General features: G+C 44.3%; 1 protein-coding gene across 2 annotated transcripts in view; it reads left to right on the top strand.

Moving 5' to 3' along the window:
- AP2B1 (adaptor related protein complex 2 subunit beta 1) overlaps positions 1 to 23,913 on the top strand; it is a 62,050-nt gene that overhangs the window by 11,078 nt on the left and 27,059 nt on the right. For both annotated transcript variants that reach the window (XM_065731809.1, XM_065731808.1), the window contains exons 6-14: positions 7,248 to 7,438; positions 9,257 to 9,478; positions 10,179 to 10,299; positions 12,111 to 12,206; positions 16,432 to 16,547; positions 17,448 to 17,613; positions 18,085 to 18,183; positions 21,131 to 21,390; positions 23,702 to 23,894. In XM_065731809.1, coding sequence (XP_065587881.1) covers positions 7,248 to 7,438; positions 9,257 to 9,478; positions 10,179 to 10,299; positions 12,111 to 12,206; positions 16,432 to 16,547; positions 17,448 to 17,613; positions 18,085 to 18,183; positions 21,131 to 21,390; positions 23,702 to 23,894 — 1,464 coding nt within the window. The remainder of the gene's footprint in view (positions 1 to 7,247; positions 7,439 to 9,256; positions 9,479 to 10,178; positions 10,300 to 12,110; positions 12,207 to 16,431; positions 16,548 to 17,447; positions 17,614 to 18,084; positions 18,184 to 21,130; positions 21,391 to 23,701; positions 23,895 to 23,913) is intronic.

Genomic DNA, 23,913 nt, shown 5'->3' with positions numbered 1-23,913 from the left:
ACAGCCTATGACTGAAATCTTCCAGAGGACAAGCATTTTTCCTTTATCCTCATTCTGTGATGCTGTGACACTGGTGAATGGCATCTGATGGCTGATTGCTTGTTAGGAGAACATTGCACGCTCCCAGCCCTGGTGATGGAGAGCAAGGCCACAAGATGGCAGCAGCTCAAAGCAGAACCAGAGCTGTTTATGGCTGCACACCTTGTTTTGTAACTAGTTCTCTTCTGGCTTTCATCACTGGACTTCTTGCTTTTCCTCAGGACTGTAAATATTAGCAGAAAAACATAAGGGGAAATCCATCTTAAGCCGTAATTACTGGTCTTTTAATATTTGAATGGAACAACCTTTCTCTTTCCAAACATTTCCAATCCTTGACCTTCTAGGATAACTCTTAACCCACAGGATAATTTTCTTGTTAATCTGTGTTACCCACAGGACTCCAGTTTGGCCGGTGTCACCTTCTTTCAGTTCTTTTATTGCTGCTGTTGGGTTTTTAATTCCTTATGGCATTTCTTCCTCCTATTCTGCTTTGTCATTGTGCTGCTCTGAATCACAGCTTTCACAGGTGTGGCAGTTCTGCTCCTGCGTTTTCATGGGCTGTATACACAGACTGTTTATGTGCTGTTCAGTGTTGTGTCACGTTATGCCACCTATGCATCCCAGTTTATTGGAAGAAGTGCTGCTGGGAATCCGTATGAAGTAAACTGAGATCACATCACGAGATGATTAGTGAGGACACCATGTGTATGGAACAGTTACTCTTTTGTTGTGACGTTTTGTGTTTGTTTTTAGTAACCTGCGCTTAGAAGGAGATCTCTCGAGCACACACAACAAGCAGATGTGAGGTTTATCTTGATTTAGTCAGAATCCCCTCTAGCAGTATTGAGTTTCCATAGCTTGCAGACTAGACTGAAAACACATTGATCTGTATCACAGTGCTTTCTTGTCTCTCCTGCTGTGACATCAAGCTCCACAGGTTTCTTCTCTGCCAGCCAGAACTTCAAGTACGTATTTGGGTTTCCTGGATGGGATTATGGATAAGGAAGGTCCTCATTTTCTTTTTACTAGTTGCTGGCAAGTTGTGTGTCTGTCTGAGACCGTATCCTGGGATATGGGACTGTTCAGAGGCAGTTTTACCTCCTGGGCTGTCTTTTACTGTGTCCTTTGTAAGAGTATTAGCCCTCCTTGTATAATAACTCTGAGGAACTGTTGGTGGTCTTCTGAGTCCCAACAGGACTTGGTGAGAGGATGTGTTCTCTTGTACAACTGAGAGTGGAACATCCCCCTCTTTCTAGGGCTCTTTGTGGGACATTCCTGCCAGTTACCTTTCCTTGTTTCTGAGAACCTGAGGACTTTCTTTGCAGAAAGGCTGTGGTTGCAGAAGACTGTATATAAATAGGGGTATGTTAATACATGTGGTGGGATGCTTAAAAGAGGCAACGTGGGAGATGAGCAGGGAATTCAGAAGCTTGCATTGCTTGTGTGGTTGTATTGCAGCAGTCAGACTGCAAAGACTTCAAGTAGGGGAGAAGGGAGGGCTGCCACCATGTGCTGATGGCAGAGCTTTAGGTTGGGCTTTAGGGCTGGGGTCAGCTCCACTGAGCAGCTGGTTGCTTTTCAGGTTGTCACCCTGAAGAGATCTTGAGTGAACTGTGGGCCCCTGTGCAGGACCTGTTCTTTTGGGAAGCTGGGGATGCTGATTTGGGGTGGGTTCTGTGGAAGCCATGTTTTTCCCTTCCTTCTGAACGCTCTCAGTCTGGCAGAGATGTAGTGCATTTGTACAGTAATGCATGAATTTCTACATCTCCCCAGAATCTGTCCTCACAAGACCCTTCATTTATAAACCTTAATTGACAAATTCATCCATTGGAGGCCTGTTTCCTTCCAATTACAGCTGCCAGTGTGTGTCTAATTTCCCAAGTGTTAGTCTTGTCCAATAGATCATCCCAAGATCTGTAATGTCAACAAAATTCCCCAGTGCTCAGATTGAGACATGCCTAGATGTGACATTTTCAATCAGAACAGACCCTTCTAGCTATGACCAGCACTGTTTGTCACGAAACACTGTAGCTGTGATGCTTTGCTACCCACCAGTCCCCCCACTGTCAGGGCTAAATAAGGTTTTTGCCGATGTTTGGCTGGTGGGCCCTTTTCTAGGTAGGCTGCCAGGGTGAGAGAGCCCTGTGTGCCACTGGATGGTGCCAGTGAGAACCTCTGCAAGGGAAATTGAAAAGGGCCTTAAAAAAAAAACTGTGAAAGAACTGTTTCTGGTATGGATAGCTGCTTGATTTTTGGGGAAGCGTGGTTTCCTGTCTTAACAGCTATCAGATCCCAGTGCTTCAAGGACCAGAGAGCAGGAACAGTGTCCAGGCTGCTACAGAGTGCTCTTTTTTCTGCAGTGCCTCATAGGAGCAGCAAAGCATAAAAACCACTGAGGACAAGCTCATGGTGGGGAGCATAACACTTTGCCTTCCATGCCATTGCCACCTCCAAAAAAATTCATCCCACTTGCAAAAAGCAAGCAGGAGGTCTTTCCCACATCACCCAGGCAATTTGCAGTTCCCTGGTCAGGAACTGATTACTTATCCAGCAGTGTGGTTCCAGAGCTTCAGGTACTGAAGTACAACCTTATAGAATGGAAGCAGTGGGAGATGAGTGCCTTACCCAGAGCCCTGTGCAGGTGAGCTGCTGCTTTCCAGGACTCTGTATGGATTGAGGATGGTAGTCTCTCTGGGTTTTGATGTAAAGCTATACACATGTTACATATGTTAATTATGTGAAGTATTTATGTAGGCTCTCTGATGTACTTGTGCCATTTTAGATATTCTTGGACCATTTCTAGGGATGCCAACTTAAAGAGGGCTTGTAGCTGAAAAATATAGTTGGTATATACAGAGGTGAGGTGTAGCTTTAGAGGAGAGAGCCTATGTTGGTACCCATTGAGGACCTTTCAGTCATGCTGTGCAAACAGGCGGCCCTGTGAAGTACACATCCACATGGATGCCCCCAGCACCCCGCTGGGAGGCTGTGCTCAATGGCACGAGCACGCTGTGTGCACTCAGTGTGCTGCTGGAAAATGTCAGCACCTCTCTGCCTTCTCAAAAACATCACATGGTGCCTGTCTGTCTCGAGGCTGGGAGCCTCCAACCAGGTGGGGAAGGCTGCCTTCCCTCTGCATCTTTTCAGAGCCCTTTGTTTTCCTCCTGTTCTTCGTTTCTTCCTTGTTTTATTGGGATGGTGTGCCAGAGGTTCCCGTTAAGCAGCAGAATGTTGTATTTCATTAACTACATTACACACTTGGTTTGATTTCCAATTAGCCTGGGATGCCAGCACAATAATCTGATTGCTTTGGCTGTTTGGCGTTCTAGATCCACCTAGCTTCCCTCCTGTCCCCCCCACCCCCTGCAAAGCTTTTCCGTGTGGGCTGGCAGGCAGACACTCAGGTTTTCACCCACCCCCTTCCCTCCTTGTTGATGTATTTTATACCATTTGGTCCGAGCTAAAGGTTTGAGCTGCCAGAAGGAATAACTGGCAAAGCAGAGCTCCTAGCTCTGCAGCACCCCGCAGGTCGGAGCTGGGCTCTGGGGCAGCAGAGGTGGGAGTTGTCTGTAGGTGGGTTCAAGAGTGTGGAGTTCTCGTTAAATCTGTAGCATAGTTTTTAAGCGCAGGGTTTATTTTTTAATAAAAGCCTGTGAGATTTAGTTATCTTGATAGCAATGACACTTCTCCAAGTCTAGATTTGTCAGGAAATTCCAGCCAGAAAGCTGGGCTGTGCTCTAAAGGGATGTTGCTGTGACTGCATTTGAGTGGTGTTGACATCTACCCCCAGGTGGATTGATTTTTTAAATTAGCAAGGCATGGACCTCAGGTGATGATGATCATTACTATTTAATCTTCAATCTGCTCTACATTTATGCTTTCTGGTTATTTTTGAGGCTCATTTTCATTGGTTGGGCTCTGTGAGCTATGGTTTATTACAGATCGCTTTGCTGTGCACATTCTCACATATATGGTCTTATGTAACACACAGCATATTTGTTCTGGCTTTTTTTATTTTAGAAAACAATGCTTTACAGTGCTTACTCCATTAGTCATTGTCTCAGATTTGTTATGATGCATTTGCATACAAAGATGAAGTTAAATTACATTTAAAGTTTTGAAAATCTATTCCTGTTTGTTGCTTGGATTCACCTGTCTGTGACTAGCAAGCTAACCTGTTTTGTCCTTACTTTTGAGAACCCTGAGACAACACTAGAGGTTAGCTTGTCCTTTTAGTTTGCTTTTAGTTGGTGAAATAAGTCCACCAGCTCTCGGCTGGTTTCTCATTGCACAGGGATGGCTGTGTGTTTTCAGATGCAGAGAGTAATGCTTTGCTGAAGAAGCCTATGGCTTGCTTTTTCTGCTCAGCTGAGCTGTGACATTTGCTGTGTAACATCTCTGGTTCTGTGATCTGATCTTACAGTTCTACACCACATGTAAAGTTTTACCTTTAGTTTCAGTATATTTCCCAGTACCATCCATTGCTACTTATTTTCAAGGTGAAAAGAAACTGTTGTGTAACTCATTTTGTCACTATGTGCCTTGCACTTGTTCAGTAGATGGGCTTCATTATCTCATATTGCTGTGCAAAGGAAGAGGAATCAACCAAGTTGAAGTTGTAGATTTCCTTTGGCCAAGTGCTGCTGAAGGTGGTAGGGTGTCCCTACCTCCCCAGTAATGGCCAGCACCCCAAGTTGTGGACAGCACTTCATTTTTAGTGTTAAGTGTTGCCTGAGCCTTCACTTGGTGAGAGCTGTTGGCCAGATGGGAGCAGTGCACTGGGCTGGGTCCGTGCAGTGCTGGCTTGCATTGCTCTGGGCTCTTGTCTTATTGTGCAGCCAGGGCAGTGCCAGTGAGGAGAGGTGAGCGAGTGTACTTGAACCAGTGTTTATGTTGGACCCATTTCTGAAATCTGTTTTCATTTCAGCTGTGCTGTGGCTGTGTAAAAAGCCTTGAAGATGCTAATTATTTTTGTTGGCATACCATAACACATCAATATGTTCAGTGTGAATCGCCAGCAATTACTTTTTTTTTGTTTTAATCAGTGTTGCTTAAATTTTATTGAAAATATTCCCCATCCCCTTCCATCTTCTCTTTAGGTTCATTTGTCTTCATGTCACCAAGCTGACAGCAGCACTGCTCTGCTCAGGTAGAAGGTGAAGGCTGGATATAGTTGTGCACTAGAGGCTGTATCCCAGCCAGTCTGGCAGAGCTGAGCTGCTGCCTGTGTTTCACAGTCCCTTCCATTCCTTTTTGTGATGCAAATAGGAGTATGGGCAGTGGGTTTCTTGAGCATTGTACCATCTAGTGCTCAAATGTATGGGTGCTTCAAGTGGAAACCTGACACACTTCATCTGGTGGATTGCCATTTAGTGTCCCATCCTCAGCTTTGATGTGGATACAGTGCTTCCATGCTGGTTGTTCAAAACTGCCCCCAAAAGATCCTAGAAGCAAGCAAACCCTCACACACAGTGCTCTCTGGGTTGGAGTCACTTCATTTCTGGGCATCTTCTGCCTCTGGCAAACTCAGGGTGTGATAGACATGGCTTACTTTGAAAGGGAGGAAGCTTCAGCACAGCTGCTTTCACTTGTACTTGCCCCAGGGCTTAGGATATCCACACAGACTAATTACTGCAAGAAGTCAGTGCCTGGCAGCTTGAGTTCATTTGCCAAAGCACAGCCCTCTTCCACAGCACAGCTGACAGGTAACTTTCTGCAGTGCTTTGGTTCTTTCACTTATTTTTTTATTCATTTTTTTTCCTCCTCGTTTCATTTTATGTTTTCTCGTAATGGTTTTGAACTTTCTAAGTTGCTTTTTATGATTTCGTCTTCACTTGAAAATTTCCAAAGTATAATGAAATTAAAATGGTCTTCTACTTCAGTTTTATGCTGTGTCACATTAACCATTCAGGAATTAGGCAAATGAAATAATGTGAAGAATAAGCAGCACATCTTAATAAGTAACTCATTAAAACAGTATAGGAAGATGACAGTTCTTATTGCTAATGGTTTTGGTGACAGAAGACTCACTCAGCTAATGAAATTCATCAAACCTTGGATCAGAATCCTATCTCTGACCTCTAGGTGTGAAATGCAAAGTAGTCAGCATTGCTGTGCTCGTGCAATGACTTTGGAATACATTGCTTTAATGACAAGCAGTGATGGGAGCAATGCAGAGGATTTTGTGGCTGCGCTGTTCTTGTTTTCAGCGTACTGCATCAGAACCCTTTTTAATCATCTGAGGAAATGCAAGGATTTTAGTAAGATGTTTCTTTGACTTTAATCCCACAGGAAGCAGTGTTATAAGGCCGTGTTTGAGTGGGTTTGCATTGGGTTGGGGTGACATTGTATGCACTATAGAACATCCTGAAGATGCCTCTTCACAGGGCATACCAATTTTGTGTGTCAAACTTGGGTTTGAATTTCTGTTCTGATTTTAATATTAGGTTTTGAAGGAAATAGAAAAATCTTCCAATTTCTTGGATTGGGTTAGACCACATGTCAGGGAGCTGCCAAGGGGAAACTAGGCAAGAAGCATCCATTGCTGCATGAGTGCAGTAATGAGAGGCTTTGAAACTTTGATTGTGTCACATAGTGAGAATATCCTGAGTGGGAAGGGACCCACTAGGATTATCAAATCCAACTCCAGTTGAGCACCTGATGGAAGCAGGGGAAGATGGTGCTTATGGGAGAAAGCCTTGAGACTGGGAAGGTGAGTTGCTCTCACTGATCCATGTGAGCTCTCCAGTGCAACCTCTGACTCCCTCTAGAATAATGTCTCTGCTGAAATCCTGGTCCCAGGTCTCTGTTTTATCCAGAGACAACTTTAAATTTTGTCTGTCATAGACAAAAACAATTTCAGATTGTAATTCCTGTAGCAAAATGTTCTTTATGCCTGTGTTGACTTCTCAGATAGCCTCTATTTGTATCTTTCTCCAGCTGTGTTGCTGTTCTTTCACTTCTTTCCCAAGTGACTCAAAATTTCAGCCAAGAGTAATGTTAAAGTCAAACTTCGGGTTCTCAGAGTTGTTTGTAAGGTTGTACTTGGTCCCTGGAGGCTGCGATGACCGATGTGATGGCTGCTGCTAACACATGCTAGGATCTCCAGGTTTCCCATGTGTAACCCATGCTAAAGCCAAATTAATCCCTGTCAAGCCACTGAAGGCATAGTAGCCAAGAATGCATCTCATTGTCTCTTCTTCTCCCAGGTGGTAGCAAACGCTGTTGCTGCTTTGTCAGAAATCAGTGAATCACATCCCAACAGCAACTTGCTGGACCTGAACCCACAGAACATTAACAAGCTGCTGACAGCTTTAAATGAGTGCACAGAGTGGGGGCAGATCTTCATCCTGGACTGCTTGTCCAACTACAACCCCAAAGATGATCGTGAAGCTCAAAGGTATGTTTGATCCTGCTCTTACATGGGCTCCTTGGGGTGATTTGGTGGAGTACTTGCAGATTTCTGGTGTTGTCACCTCTGTGAGAAAAGACTCTGTGTTCTAGATTTCAAACAGTACAAACAAACCTTGAAGTAGAAGTTTAAAAGGGAGGAATTCAGGCTGTCGCTGGTGGCCAGCCACTTGCCATTGCAGAACCAATTTCTGTGTCTTGCTGCTTTTTTTTTTATGTTTTGAGGGCTTCCGTATTATTTTTTCCAGCTAAAAGTTGGCCTGAAAATTAAGAAATGTTTCTTATCACTCCAAATTCTCATTTTTGTTTCTTTTTCCAACTCTTAATGACTAAACTAAATGCGGAGACCTTAGTTTTGTGTACTGCACTTCAAGCCTCTTCCTGATCTGTGTCTGAAATCATAAAGTCAGATTTTGTACCCAAGACAGCAAGGAACCAGGAAGGACAATTTGAAGGGGGAATTCTCAGTCTTATTGTATTCCGTGTTAAAAGTTGCATGGAGAGGAAGGAAAGGGCACAAGCCCATAAACAAAATTTAGTCAGACCTGCTCTCATTTGCTGTATTTCTTTTTCTTTTTTTTTTGAAGCACAAGAGACAATCCAATAAAAAACATTTTCTGCCAGCAGTCTTGCTGCCTTTTTTCCACCTCCCTTCTCCTTGAGCTCTAAGATTTTGTGCCAGAAAGCAGATACTAATGAGTGCTAGCAACCTGCAGAGATCTCCAGAGTGTCAGGCCAGCATTTTCCTAGCTTTGTCTGAGAGGCACCACTGGTTTGAGCAGCTGTGAACATGCCTAAGTTCCTTATCCTTAATCTTATTGAAGCACTGTACAGAACTGGTTGAGCAGTAATGACTCTGACTCCTTTCTGTGGAGTTTGACTCTTAGAGATGGTTTATTTCAGACTGAAGAATGGAAGCACCTGCCTTTATAGTGTTCTATTTACAGCAGGGCTGGTGTCAATCTCCCTGCACATGGGGAAGCTGAGATGAAGCAGCTTTGGCCTGGCAGGTGACCGTGGGCAGTGGCATCTGAGAACTGCTCTGGCTCTTATTTCAGCCTCCTGTGCTCTTCCCTTATTCCTGCTGCCTCCCTTCCAGGGTGGCTGAAAGCAAATCTTTCAGAAGGAGAAACTTTAGGGAGGCGCAGATGGGAATAAGATTGTTCTGGGTTAGCAATGTGCAGGAGGGGGTGGGAAGAAACTTAACAGATGCTGTTAGAAAGACCATATGAACCCAAACTTCCTTTCTGCCTGGGATGGGTTGTTTAGAATGCTGTTGATTACAGGATCCACTGAGGCAAGTGATGAAGCTGAGACTTGGGAGGATATTTAAGTTGCTTTTCTGTTTCTTCAGAGTTACTGAAACAGTTCTTTTAGAACCAAATGGTTGTAATGGCAAAAACCTCCCCTAAAGCAAGCCTGAAGCGTGTATCACCTTTGATTATATGGGGAGTAAGGTGTTTTTCTGTTAGTGGTTTTGTTAAAGCTGTTTTGTAAGTGATTGATAAGATTACAGAAATTGGAGAGATACCACAAGGCCAAGGTAGAAAAAGACAATAACTGAACATCCATTGCTGAAGGCTGGGAAAATTTGAGCTAAGTGTAGCAGGAGAGAAACTTGAAGCTGTGAAAGAAGTCATTCTTCACTTCCTGCTGTGTTCAGGAAAGCAAGGCTGCCTGTTCTTTGTAAACAAAGCCAAGTAGAAGCATTTGAGGGAGTTGGCTTTAGCTGTGTGTATAAATCCAGGTAAGATCTGAAATATTTTGAGATTTCTGGATGCAGTGTGAACCCCTCCTCTTTCCCCAGTATTTGTGAGCGGGTGACTCCACGGCTGTCCCATGCCAACTCAGCAGTGGTGCTGTCAGCAGTGAAAGTTCTGATGAAGTTCCTGGAGCTTCTCCCCAAGGACTCAGACTATTACAACATGCTGCTGAAGAAGCTTGCCCCTCCACTGGTTACCCTGCTGTCTGGAGAGCCTGAAGTCCAGTATGTTGCCCTGAGGAACATCAATTTGATTGTGCAGAAAAGGTAAAATCATCATTCCTGGATGTGGGAGGGCATTTGGTTACCTTCTGCTATTTTCATACATGCAGAATTGCCTTTAATTCAGGTTCAGCCCCCTCAAGGGATGGATTAAACAGTCTTGTGACTCTGATAGCTTACATAAGTTGCGTCGTTACAGAGCGCTCGTGATGCCAGTGTGGCACAGTATTTTTTTTTACCTGCCTTTTTCTCTTTGCTGCATTTTAAGTGCAGTGAGAAGTGCCCTCCTGCCAGACTGTAAGTCAGATTGCACGCAGGGAGGAGAGTGTACCTGCACAGGTCATAGTGACCTGTAGAAACTCAGTGTGCCTTATCTATTCACTCTTCAATGTAGAAGAACCAGGCTGGTAGCATACTGATATACAGCATGTTGCTTTTTCTCCAGTTTACTCTCACTTGCTTAAATACTGCCTAACCTTACTGGAAGGGTGGGTCAACACACAGATCATGTGCAGTGTTACTGTGCAGTGGCACAGGTATTTGCAAGTGAAAGCAGGAAATAAATTTGTCAGTGGGGTCTACATAAAGATCTTACTCTTTCACAAATAACACTGATATTACAGGCTGCACAGTGCTTGGCTCAGCAGTTCAAATGGAGGAGGTGAGATGTGCATGTAGTTAGGTAAACTAGTTAAAATATTTATTTTTATCACTCTTGGGTAAAACAGTGTTATGTTCCCTTCAGGCCTGAAATCCTGAAGCAGGAAATCAAGGTGTTCTTTGTGAAGTACAATGACCCTATCTACGTCAAACTGGAGAAACTGGACATCATGATCCGCCTGGCTTCTCAGGCAAACATTGCCCAGGTCAGCTCAGCTCAGCAAGTTCTAATGGATCCTGCATGTGTTCTGGGCATGGGAGAAACCCTCTGGTTCCTGAGAGAGAATGTGTGACTGTGGCCTGTACTGTCCTGCTGTTTGGCATCACTGTGCCTGTACTCTTTGCAGGGAGGAGCTGGAGTTTTCCCCATAATTTCAATGGAGGTACCAGGTGTTGTGACAGCTTGGTAGATCATTTTACAGATTACAATGCCAGGCAAGGAGCTCCTGACACATGAGTCACTGCTAGAGCTGAGATTAGAATGAGGCTTGTTTCAAGTAAAAGAAGTGTGCCTTTAATGGAGGCATTCAGAAAGGTCAAACATTACTGAAGTGTGAATTTCAAGTGTATTAGTTGAACAGTTACACCCTTGCACTCTTCAGAGCTTAAATAACCTTTATCTTGTTTAACTTATTTCCAGAATGGAAACTTCACAAAGCTGAGGCTAAGTTGAATTGAGACCACTTTCTAGTTTAGATTCTCTTTGAATTTAATGTAGTTTAATCCAAAGCCTTTAAATAAAGTGTTCTTGAGTCCCACTCTGGTCACAAGGCATAATGCTAATGCAGAGTGATTAATGCCTCTGGTTAATGCTATTATTGTCCTATCCTAATTGTCAAAGAGCAGCTTCATTTAATGTGACATTTTTAAGCAGCTGTCTCCACTGTGTGTTTTCCTTGTCTGTTTGCTTTTTCTTTGGTTGGTGTTTGTTTGAACAGAGCAAGGTAATTCCATGCCCCTCTTGTGCTGGACATGTGGAAAACATTTTTAAAAACATTTTCCATGAGAATTGAGGCTCCACAGCAACTTTAATGCCTGGTGTTAAGATAGTGTAGGTTGTCTGGATGAAGGCCAGTGGTGTCTGGAGAACAGTGTCTTGATCTGGGATCTGCAGAGTAGTAAATAAATCCCTTCCTGGTTCTGAAGAGGCATTCCTAAAAACAGCTCAAGCTTTGTCAGAAATACATACTGAAATGAGACCCACTGAGAGCAACCTTCTGCTCCCTTCCCCGTGCAGCTTGTTGAGGCACCCAGTCCCCATGCCTGCTGTATGAGGCAACAGACTGCTCATATCTGAAGTTCTCACACTCAGGCAATATTTGGAAAGCTCAGACCACTAAACCTGAGTGTTAAGTGCTGTGTAATGTAGATCATCCAAGGAAATAATAAAACTTCAAAACACAGATGTCTTCTTCTTACGGATTTGTCTGTAGTCTGGCCCTTCCAGGCTTCTTTATCTCGTCATTGTTTTGAGCAATTGGCGTGGACTACAGATTTTTTTGAGGCAACCATCTCACTTTGTGCTGTCTCACTTCTCCTTTGCAATCTGTTGTTGATGTCACTATGATGTCATGAGTAACATGAGATTTTGAGAGCACATAGGTTGCATGGGGTATTTTTGTTAATGATTTCTTGCTTTAAGGTAAAGTAGCTTTTTACTGTATGATCCAGTTAAGTCTTGGTTTAAGCCCTTGTTCAGTTTCCATTAGCAAAATTACTGAAGTAAGGGCATAAATCTTTAAGAAGGGACAAGTCTTTGTTGTTACTGGTCCCTGTACAAGTCTGTTCCAGGATGTCTTTGAATCTCTTCCTCTTCTTTGACCCAGTAAGGACTAACGGCCTAATCCAAGCCATATATCCTCCCTACAGCATTGGATTCAGATGTAGAGGTTGATGGCAGGGTTTGACAGCGTTTGCTTTGGATGTGTGTGGTTTGTTGTGGAAGAATACATCCTGCTTGTGTTTGGGTGGCATCCCTTGCCAGACAGGTGTTGACGTTGGCATGCTTTCTTTGCAGGTCCTGGCAGAGCTGAAGGAATATGCTACTGAGGTGGATGTTGACTTTGTTCGGAAGGCTGTTCGAGCTATTGGACGCTGTGCCATCAAGGTTGAGGCAAGTACCTGGAACTTCAGCTTTTCTGTGCTTCTCTGACTCCAGAACCAATACTGGGCTTCTCCATCTCATTCTCACACTATACAAAGCTTCTTCGCTCCTGTGTTGGTGATAGAGTGACATAGATCCACCATGCCTGTGGGAAAAGCACCAGCAGAGCAGCAGGTTATGAGCTCTGGGTGATTCACAAGAGGGTGTGTGCTTCTGTCAGACCTCAGCCTGCAGACAGACAAGAGGAGCAAAATCATCACTGATGGAGCGTGTTACTGTGCTGGTTTCAGTAGAACAATGGCCACTTATTCACAAGGTCCTCCTTTAATTCCTGTGGCCTGACATTTTGAAAGGGGATGGAAAAGAGACTGAATACTGAGGAATTCTGTATTAAATGTTTTATGTTCCCCCATTTCGGCTGAATACAGCACAGAGAGTTACAGAGTCTGGTTGTGGAGTCAGCACTGAAGAACAACTTGCACAAACATGGAGTTGCTCCATCCAGTTCTGAAGGTCTCTGTAGTTGGTGGCTTCCTTTGGAGCTTGCTCTCTGTGACCTAGCTGCTATACAAATACAATCCCGAGAGTCTTCGCAGTAACCCAGAACAGCAGTTTGAAACATACTCTGCCAGCTCAGCATCCACCAAAATGCTTGTAATATATTTATTTATTTATTTTTAATGGTGTTCCTGCTAATTTGCCTGTAAATAAATCTAGTATGCCTGACAGGAGCTCAGAAAGGCTGCAGAGAGAGAGTCTTATGCTGTGGTGTTGATACTTTTCACTAAACTGATAAACAAGTGCAAAATGTCACATAAGTGGTCTAATTTCAGCTGAGCTCATTTAGCTTTTGCTAAAGCATGTTCCCATGAGCACTGAACAGCAGCAGGATTAAATAAAAACCTCATCATGCCTGGCTGAGTACAGTGTCAGTGCACAGGTGTCCCTCATTTCAGCTAAACCACCAAAAGCTTGCATAAAGAGGACACCAGCTTTGTCCGCTTGAGAGATCTACTCCTTCTTCCTGGTCAGCTTTCTCTTCTGCCCATCGGCTCTTAAAGGTTTATCACTGCAGTGGGCTTTCTTTTAAGTGTGACCAACAGAGCGAATGATCACAGTTTCAAGTCTGCAGCTCAGAACACTGAGTGCTCCCCCTGTGTTGCCTGCAGGCAGGAGGCTGTCTGGAAGGAGCCACAGCAGAGCCAGTAGGGAATGCTCCTGAGCACAAAAAAGAGGGCTACTGAGAAGTTGAAAGAAGCTGGTGGCAGCCTTCCTGTTGGGGTGCTTGTGCACGCCAAGCTCACTTCTCAGCAGGGATTTTCTCACTGGGACTTGGCCCCATGCCTGTCCTGGTTTCAGATGGAAGGTGGTATATTCTTACAACATCATGAGTCTTTTAGTAATGTTTACCCTTTCTTATCCTTGTCCTCTATGCTTTTTGTTCCTATCCCCAATGCCATGCCAGAATTGCATTCAGTATGCAAAGGGACAATAATAAAAGTAATGTTCTACTGATCAACAAATTTGCAGTGACCCTCCAACTGTATAACTGTGAAGGTCTCAGTAAGTGATGTTAAACTTGTTAGGTTTTTTAGCAGCCCTCCTTTGAAGTCACTAGTGCTAAAGCTGAGGTCTGTTTACTCCTCTAACAAGAGCCAGATTTAAGAGGGCAAAAATAGAACAACTCATTGCAGCGTCTTCATCTCTAGGTTAATCTCTGTCCTTAGTGCATCTGTGTTTACTATAGGGTGTTTGTTCTGTGAGTTGTGACTAATGGAAGAGCATTTTCACAGCCATCAGCGTTCAAGCTCACAAGGATTAGAAATCTGCCTTTTGACATAGGGCACAGGCAGCAGGAGCTATTGATGAATGAGTATTTGCAGGGAACCTCAGCTCTGCCTTCAAGGATCTTACCTTTTGTCCAATTATCTCTCTTAGAAGAATAAGACAGTAAAATAAATCTGTCTGCTGAGCCATTGGGAAAGTGTGGCAATACCTTTGTTTTGTGTAGCAATGCATAGTGCTGAGAGCAGAAGTAGTGCTACTTTTGGAAGTGTAAGCGATACACATCCTGAACAGGAAGGTAAATGGATTTTGCCCAGTCTTTAGGTCTTTTAAATTTTGATTTGCAGGATATCAGAACAAGCAGGTTTTGTGTGGATAGACCAGCTAGAGTCAGAGTTAGCTTTGGGTTGCCTACAGCATACTGTTGGCTAGCCAGGCTTGATAAGCATGAGTTGAAGGTATCTGTAGTGTGCTCTGCTGACACCACTAGATGAAGAAGCTGTCTGATCCTGCTGGTTTGGAAATACAGCACAGCTCCTGTTCTTTTTAAGCCTCCAAAGAAAAGGAAATGATGTGGATGTTGTACAAACAGTAACCCCTCTGGAGCTGTGTTAGAGGGGGATTTGTCTTGGTTCCAGAAGATTCTCCCAGGAGACAAGCTCTTGGAAGTCTTTGAGGCTGATGTCTGTAATCTGGTAGGCTTTTGGTTACCACAGCAAGTTCGATACTGCTTGGTTGTCCTTCCCTGTGCCAAGTTGAGAGCTGTTCTTTTTGGAGCACTCTTTCATCAGTTTGCAGGGCACTGTGGTCCCTGAGAACATCCACCTTCACAGAGCAGTGTTTACAAAGGATGGGGTGAGCTGAGCTGTGCTTTGTTGCGGGGACTTGAGAGCTGCTCTGTGCATATGCCCACATGACAGCTTGCTTTCCAAGGGACTCTTAGGCTAAAAATCAATAGTGTCTATTTCAAAGTGGGTGTTACGCTCTTCCTAGAAAAATTTCATGCTTCGAAGTGTCTAAAGAAGAGAAAAACAAGCCTTGATTTGCTTTTCCTTGAAATCTTTGACTCATGGAACTGTGCTAGGTGTAGAACCAGGCATGGCTGCACTGCTGAAGCTGCTAACAGCAGCTGGTGCTGTAGGAACTGCAGAGAAGAGTTGAGCAAGAGCAGATTTACCCCAGGTGCCCCTAAGGTCAGCTATGAAAACAGCTAGTGACAGTTTGGGGAAACTGGTAAGAGATGAAATTGCGAGGCCTGCAGCTTCTCACTTGTAAGGACGTTGAGTGGGGCTCCCACGAAGATGGAGCAAATGCTGATTTATGAAGCGTATCCTTGGCTGAGCCCTGTGCTGTCACTGTCACTGTTTGCACATGTTCACTGTGTTTGTAAGATAGCACTGCTTTAGTTACAGGGCAAGAAGTCACAATGAGGTTTTGGTCTTTGCTTGTCCTGAATTTAACTGTGCGTGTCATCAGGATTGTCCTTCACGTTTTTGCCCATTCTCAAAAAAACAGATTCCAGCAATTACTGAAATGCCATTTTACTCCTCCTCCACTTGCCCAGCCTTCAAGTGCTGCAAAAGTAGAGGGAGCTATTAGATCACTTGAATTGAAAAATCCACCTACGGTGCTATTGTTTGTGCCCTACGACATTTGTCTCGATCCTGAATGTTTTATGAATGTTCTGATGGCGACTGCCTGGGCAGGATCATGAGCAGTCTGCTTCTCACATTAATCACCAGCTGTGTAATGAGGCTTCATATGTACTCTGCTAATAGCCAAATCATTGTCCTTGTTTCAGACTCTGTGGTGCTGGAGTTTGTTGCTCCTGTGTTGCCCTGTCTGTTTGTGCTACTTGGGAGCAGACCTCCCTGAATTGTTTGCCTCTAATTCCTATTGTGATTCCTGGAGTGTGCCAGCAACCAGCCCTTATTATCCTATGGGGCCTGTGGCTGGGAGTTAGGAACTGTTTAATGTGAAGTCTGCATTGGCAGCAGCTGCGTTTCTGTTTACAGCTGTATCTTCACAAATTGCTAGTGACTTTACCCCCAAAACACTGCACCTGATGTTGATCTGAGCTGCTTTTTGCTGCTGATCTTGCAGTGTGTTTGGTGCATGGTTTTATCTGCCACCTTGTAGCTTCCCCAGATGTCTGCCAGCAGTTCCTGTCAGAAGTCATTCCAGTCCTGGTTACTTTCTTGAGCAAGTCCAAGAGAGCTCAGGAGCAGGAGTCGGTTGGTATCTCCACTCTCTAGCAACCTGAATTCCCTGGTTAATAGACTGTTGTCACCTTGCAGACTTCTTTGGACAAGTATTTTGAGTTGGTAGCTATAGTGCTTTTATTTTTTCCCTATTGGCCCTTTTTCACGTGCATCCCAGGTTTCTCAGCACATGCTGTGAGACAAGTATTTCTTCATCTTATTTTAATTGTCCTGTTCTGTTGTTCCAGCAATCTGCAGAGCGCTGTGTGAGCACGCTGCTAGACCTCATTCAGACCAAGGTCAACTACGTCGTCCAGGAGGCCATTGTGGTCATCAGGGACATCTTCCGCAAGTACCCCAACAAGTATGTGGAAGTACAGCCAGGCTTTTGGAAGCCTTTGTCCATTAGCAACACAGTAATGCAAGGCAAAACCCACTCAGCACAGCACTGAAACTCAGGTGGTTGACTTTCTGAAAAGCAGTGGCTGTTCTGGTCCTAGCTGCTGTTGTGATGCAGACATCAGTTCTAGACAAGACATCAGCCTGACAAGTTTAAATTGAACTAGCTTTCTATGTCAGATGTTCTCTCAGGCTTGGGTAGTGCCCAGCTTATTTTATGCCTTCATGCAATAAGGTTTTGTTTCTTCAGCTGTAAAACAGAGCAGTAGTGTCTTTCAGCAGAGGTTTTGTGATCACCTAAAAAGTAATACAAGACATCTGCAGGTCTTTCTGGCAATTTCTGCTGTCAGTTACAAGATAGATTGTGTACTTACAACAGGGATACCCACACATGGGAGCAGGGGAAGCTAAATAATTAGTGTGGGGTATTGTCTCTTTTATAGCAAAGCCTTTGGGGAGTGTAATATCCAATTCTAGAGTTGCTAGTCTGAAGATACTAGGAAGGCTGCAGAATCTGATACAGAGTCATTTTGAACATTTGGATCAAATGTTCCCTTTAGCAGAACTAGAAGTGAGGCAGCGTTGTTTTCAGTACCACTTCTGGGTGGTCCTGCTGATTAAAGAAACTGCAAAGCCCTTGTGGATCCTGTGAGGTCTTGGCACTCAGATTGGTGAAAGAAAAAGCCTGGGAATGTCTTCAGTTGATTGAAAATGCTGCTTGTTTCTCATTGTGTAGAAATACACAGCATTGTAATTCAGTTCAGGATTCTCTGCAGAATTGTGGGTTGATATGGAGCATCACTTGATATGGAGCAAACACAAGTGAAATTCACCCCAGTAATTCACCTGTACTCTGATAAATCAGGTATGAAAGCATCATTGCCACCCTGTGTGAGAACCTAGATTCCCTGGATGAACCAGATGCCAGAGCTGCCATGATCTGGATAGTGGGCGAATATGCGGAACGAATTGACAATGCAGATGAGCTGTTGGAGAGTTTCCTGGAGGGCTTTCACGACGAAAGTACTCAGGTACAGATTGTGTTATACATCTTGTCTGTAATGTTTCCTGTAATGCGTGTATGGCCCTGACTCTAAATGTTACTGCAGTGGTCAGAAAATACCTTCCAACAAAAACTTGAATATTTATCTGAAGTGAACCTCTTAGGACTCTGCAGATTTTCTCTCTCTTAAATCTATTTGTGTGTGTGTGGAAAGGATAAGGCAAAACTTCCTGCTTGTTGTATACTTCTTGGGGAATAGCCCTACGGGGGACTAGAATATGCAGAAGAATAGTGATGAAATGCATCAAAACATGACGTGAACTGCAGTGTTCTGATCAGGGACTTATTTGCAGTGGGCTGGAGCCTAAGTTTCCCTAATAGGGAATAACATAATGTTACGAAGCATGGAACATGAATTTCATCTTAGTAAGGGATGTTGAGACCTGGGATACGTTAAAGCGAAGGCGACTGATCTTTGTGTTGTGTTCCTTTCCCCTAGGTGCAGCTCACCCTACTGACTGCTATAGTGAAGCTGTTCTTAAAAAAGCCTTCTGAGACACAGGAGCTGGTTCAGCAGGTCCTCAGCCTAGCCACGCAGGTGAGCAAAGATGCACGGTGTACTCAAGTCCTCCAGACCCTTTGCTGGTCTGTTTGTGTCCCATCTGCTGTGCCAGTATATAGGATTCAAGTGTGTTCTCCTCTCTACCCAAGTGGAGGGCTTTAACTCCATTTAAGAGCTGCTCTGTGCCTGTTACCATGCCATCTGGCACCTTCTGTCTGCTTCTTAGCTCTTACTGCATCCTTACTCACTCCCCTTTCCCCACCAAATTAAATGTTAGGGACAGGGTAGAGTTTTGGAAAAAAAAGCAGAATGCTTTCTTGAAGTTGGCTTGCATTTAAAACATCTGCACCAATGACAGATGGGAAGGACCAGGCAAAGACTTTGTTCTGTGAACCACAGAGCTTAAACAGTGCTGTAAAAACAAAAGAAGTAAGATTTAGTTTTTTTCCTTTGTACTTGGAATTCTGTCAGACACTGTGGCAGCTTTGTTGGAGATTGTAGCAGTGGGTTAAGATCCCAGATTCATTATGCATGAGGAGCTGAGTTTTGAGCACAGATCACTGCAGGTAGTTCTGGGCTTGAGCTGGCAGACAGAAGAGCTGAGAGGTTCTGGTGGCAGAAGTAAGCAAAGCCCTACACTGTTTGGCTGTAATGATCTGGGGAGCACTGTAGTGGAGTATCCCCCCCAAAAAACAGTTTACCCTCCAGACCTGCTGCACCACCTGGTAAAAAATTCTCCCAGCTGCTATGAATGAGTGGCAACTGACTCCAGATCTTCTGCTCCAAAGCATTCACCAGTGGCCTTTTGGCTCTGTTTGTGGCAAGAAGCTGTGGCTATGATTTGTTCACACTTCTGTTTCTGCTTTTTGGGATGTTGCACTGGGCAGGGGCGAGAAATCTAGCCTGATCTTAAGAACATTCAGAGTCTGCTGTTAGGAGGCTCTCAGCTCTTCTCTGGGGAGGGGTGGGCAAAGGGCCAGGTGTATCATTTGTCTAAGCCAACAGAAGAAAGGTACTAAGTGTTAAAACCCACTCTGCTGAGTCACAAAATACTTAATGGCACCCTAGGAGTACAATAGGCGTCTGTTTTTTCTCTGTTTGTCACAAATGTTGATTCAGTCTGGCTTCTTGTATTTTATATGAATAATAAGTCAATGTAGGATAACTGGCTGTAAAACACTACAAAGCCTTATGCTTCAAGGTCTGATTTCTAGGTAGAGATACTGTTTTTTCACTTGAGTGGGAGAGTAATTACATGTGTGCTTCTTTCCCCAGCTTAGGTATTGTTGCACTTTGAGTCCCTCTCAGGGTATCATCTGCACAGGGAACTGCAGGTGTGATTGTAGCAGGAGTCAGCTTAATCCAGCCAACACTGGCAAAAATAGCAATGAAGCAGCTGGGGATGGGAGGGGAGATGTGTAGTAGTGATCAAGGTCTGTAGCAAGCTCGTGACCTAACGAATGGCACAGACCCTCTGCACCATTATTGCTGTTGTCTGTCTGACACAGGTGGGTAACTAAGCTGTGGGTTAATTGGTATGCACTGCAGGTGTGCATGCAGACCCTGGAGGGTGGAGAATTGGAAAGGAACAAGGAAAGAAAAAATCTGAGCTACTTGTTCCAGTTATCGAAGTTTCAGGTCTGTTTACCTGGCTATAGGAAGAGACAGTCAGAGTCTGGATGTGCCTGAAAGTAGATAGGAGCAGGTGGTCTTTCATGTCTGCCCTCGCAGAGGCCCTGTCTGATCTTGAACTGTGTGCTGCAGGCAGGATGAGGACATTCCTGTAGGAACAGCAAAGGGCAATAGGTGAAAAGAGTTCGTAGCTTCACCGTCAAACTGAAAAACAGCACTGCAGAGAAATCTTTCAGTTGACCCAGACGTTGTATTCAGGTCCTTGTGAGCCAAAGGAGTTTACCATCCTCAGCCTCATTACAAATAGAGGTTTTGCTGTTTGTCTGTGTATGTCTTCAGACTGAGGGCAGAAAAGGAGGTTACAGCAGGTCAGCAGCACTGAATGAGATCACAGGAGAAGAAAAGAAATAACAAGGAGGAAGGCTAATGAGCTCTAGGGTATGTTACCAGAATTTTATAGGAATAAAAAACAGTTGCATTTATTCTGTTATTCTACTGATATGGGCATTAAAAATACCATCTCTTCTGTGAACGGTTCAAACATGTTACACTACAGCATAAACCCCATCACCTCCCTATCCCTAGAACAGTAGCTACAAGCTCTCACCTCTCACTTGCTGCTCTGGGCAAAGCTGTTTGTAACTGAGAGAAATGAATTGATGCTCAGGCAGAATTATCTGCACTAAAACAAGGGTGTTATTGACATCTTGAGAACTGATGAGGTATCTTAACCATATATCATTAGAATCTTCCCATACTCCATTAGATAACTAAAAGGCAGCATAATTAAGGTCTCTTTTGTTTTGGAGAACACTGTTTATTAAGATCCATCCTGTAGCTCTGCTGTTTGTTTTCTTAGTCCAATGAATGCCCTTGGGTAAGTCATATTTCTTAGGAATCTTGAATCTTTCTGTTATGAAGCATAGCATATTTACTCTTAGTATGTGACAGTTGTTTCAATTCACATTCTTTTCTCCTGCCTGCACCCCCTTAGAGTTCTCCCTGTTCTTACTGTTATGTTAAGTGGTAGGCAAGTTTGGAAAGCAGCTGATAATCATTTGGGATGGTGCAGCTGAGGGATGTTTAGACCACTTGCTTATGCTCCCTGACCAGCTGGGCTGACTCTTGGTTAGGAAGTCAAGTATTAATGCTTTGGGTTCTGTTTTTGTTTTGGGATGTTCATTACAACTGACCATTATAAGATTGTTCTGAAGATGGTGACTGCCCCTGCTAGATGGATGTTCTTTTAATTAATGAGAATCGCGGGGGAGAGGGGGAGAGGGAAATAAATCAAGTGAGTGCAGACATTAGTGCTGTTAGACCTGTGACTGGATGCATTGCTTCATCTCAGGATTCTGACAACCCAGACCTGCGGGACCGTGGCTACATCTACTGGCGCCTTCTTTCCACGGACCCCGTGACTGCCAAAGAAGTGGTCTTATCAGAGAAGCCACTGATCTCTGAGGAGACTGATCTGATTGAGCCCACTCTGCTGGATGAGCTGATCTGCCATATTGGGTCGCTGGCTTCTGTGTACCACAAACCCCCCAATGCTTTTGTGGAAGGGAGCCATGGGATCCACCGCAAGCACTTGCCAATTCACCATGGAAGGTAAGCTGAGGGAGTGGTGTTGATAATGAGCTGGTTGGTTGTTTCTTCCTAGCAAACAGTCCAGAAGATACAAGGGCCTCCTAAAGCACTCAGTTTTTTTTATTGATTATATAGAGGCTTGTTATCTGGAGCTTTAATGCTTCCCTGTAATGGGTTAGGTCTGCAAGAGCAGCATTTCAGCAGTCCCAGGCTGTGGTGGTGTTGCTGTTGACTCTGTTCCCATGGTTCCTTGTTCAGGTAAGCAGTGCTATTTGCTGATGGTATTAATTACAAATGTAAGTGTGCTTTACTGCAGGAGGCAGAGCATCCAGGCTTACCTTTTAATAATATTCCCAAAGTGACATTTGGAGTGCTATTTTTTTGCTGTTCCACTGATAAATCAGTGTGCGATGCTGCTCCTTTTCTATTTTCTGATCCCACTTCTCTGCTATTCTTAGCATCTAAAGCTATTTATGTAACGTGACAAGCTTTGGGAAGCAGAGTTGCTTTCTCCTGCCTCTGAAATCAAGTCTGGCTGAACTGACCCAGGACCAGCAATCACAAGTCTACCAGTCAGATAAAAGCAACCAGTGTTTCTTCTCTTACTTGATTTGCCTACAAGCTGGGCATGGGTGGCTTTGGTCTCCCTTGTTACCAACATTCCTGCATGTTGTTTCACTTGTCCACTAGAGACTGAGGTTTTCCTTCAGATTGAGCAGTTATGTATGCAAATCTCTTTACAGAGATCCATTCCATACAGAAAATCGAAGGCTTGGGATTTTGCTTCTAATACACGCGGTCTTAGCTTTGTCCTTTCCTAATTTCTTGTTGGGTTCTGGGGCAGTGGCAGTTAAATGAGGGCTTGAAGGGATTGCTTTACTCCATCAGAAGAAGGATGAGTAAGTGTTGAAGAGGTGTAGTGCTAAAGAAATTACATACTGGGAGTGAACCAAGTGTGTGTGCTGCCGGCTCGTAATGTGCCTCTGCTCATACATGCTGTTCTTTCCCTTTCTCAGGTTGGGGGTGGGAGTGGAGCATGGTAACCACTCTTCAAAACTCTTCTAGCTATAGCTTCTCAGTGTACTTAAAGTCTCCCTGCTGAAGGCAGAAGCAGAGAGGACAACTAATATTAGTGCTATTAGGCATCTAAAGCTTTTAATGCAAAGAAGATTTCAGCCCTCTCTGTTGCTGCCTGGTAAGTCATTCATTCAGCACTCCTTATGCTGCATCTTTTCCTCCTGGCACTGAAGTTGGATGTGGCTTACACAATGTAGCTAAAGCTTCCCCTCAGTAGCTGAACAGGGATAAGGAAGAGGGTTGTGGCTTTTCAAAGTCAGGAGCTGTAGTCCTTACAGAAGAGCTGTGGCATTAAGCACCTTCCCAGTGTGCTGATTCCCACAGTGCTGCCATGCAGTTACCTGCTGCCTGCATCTGCAGTGCTTGAGCTGGCAGTAATGCTGCCAGTTGCTGCTGACAGCAGGACACAACGGGTTTGAGATTATCTAAAATATTAACATCTCTGGGTTTAAAGAGAAATACAATGCAGCAAGCTACCTGGGAGCTGCAGTGAGACTTAGGGTTTTTCTTTTTCCCCTTGTTACATTCTGTGGCAAATGAATATAAAGTGTAGCCAGATTGCTTATGGTGAGAAACTTAAGAATCTGCCTAAGAAGCAATTCTGGTCTCAGAATTAGCTTGTCTGCTAATGCAGAGAAAAAGACATTGTTGATGGAAGGGAGATACCAATTCTAGATTGAGGTCTTTAATTAGAAAATAGTGGAGCCTGGTGCTGGTCAGTGGAAGGAGACAAATCCTGACCTGTGGGGAGTGCCTGGGTTGGCACTACTTGGAGTAAGGACATGAGGGTTATATCAGTGTAAGGTCTCAGAGGAAACTGTTTTTGTTTTCTTTTTCCAGGTATTCATGCAGTTACCCAGGACCGATGGGCTAAAAATCATCTCCTTGGGCTTTTTCTGAGTTGGGAAATATTTGTTGTCAGTGCTGTAGTGTGTGTAGAACGTACAACTCATGATTTTGGAGAGGTCTGTGATTCTGCAAGTAGACAGCGTTTCACGCTTAAAAATTCCCTTTTCTCAATTGAAACCTGTGCACAATGCACAGCAGGTCCTTGAGCTCAAGGACCTTGTGTGCTGAGTAACAGTTTGCCATAACACATCTCCTTGTACGTGGCAATGGTTAGAGGATGACCAGGATCATCCTTTAGCCAGCTTCTGCTTGTGAGCTCGCCTCTAGCTGTGTCTTCACCGTGCTGGAAATCAGAAGCTAGACAGTAAAGGTGACTAACATCTCTCCTTGTTCCTCCTGCCTGCAGCACTGATGCGGGAGACAGCCCAGTGGGGACAACAGCCACAACAAACCTGGAGCAGCCTCAGGTCATCCCATCACAGGGCGACCTGCTGGGTGACCTGCTCAACCTGGACCTGGGACCCCCTGTAAACGTTCCCCAAGTGTCCTCCATACAGATGGGTGCCGTGGACCTCCTGGGAGGGGGTTTGGACAGCTTGGTAAGCAGCACGCTCTTTA

The sequence above is a fragment of the Cyrtonyx montezumae genome, unplaced genomic scaffold, assembly GCF_038088225.1.
Source record: "Cyrtonyx montezumae isolate F1298 unplaced genomic scaffold, pur_monq_1.0 scaffold_15, whole genome shotgun sequence".
Taxonomy (NCBI): Eukaryota; Metazoa; Chordata; class Aves; order Galliformes; family Odontophoridae; genus Cyrtonyx; species Cyrtonyx montezumae.
The sequence above is the reverse complement of the archived record's forward strand: the minus strand, read 5'-3'. Positions and strand labels throughout refer to the sequence as shown.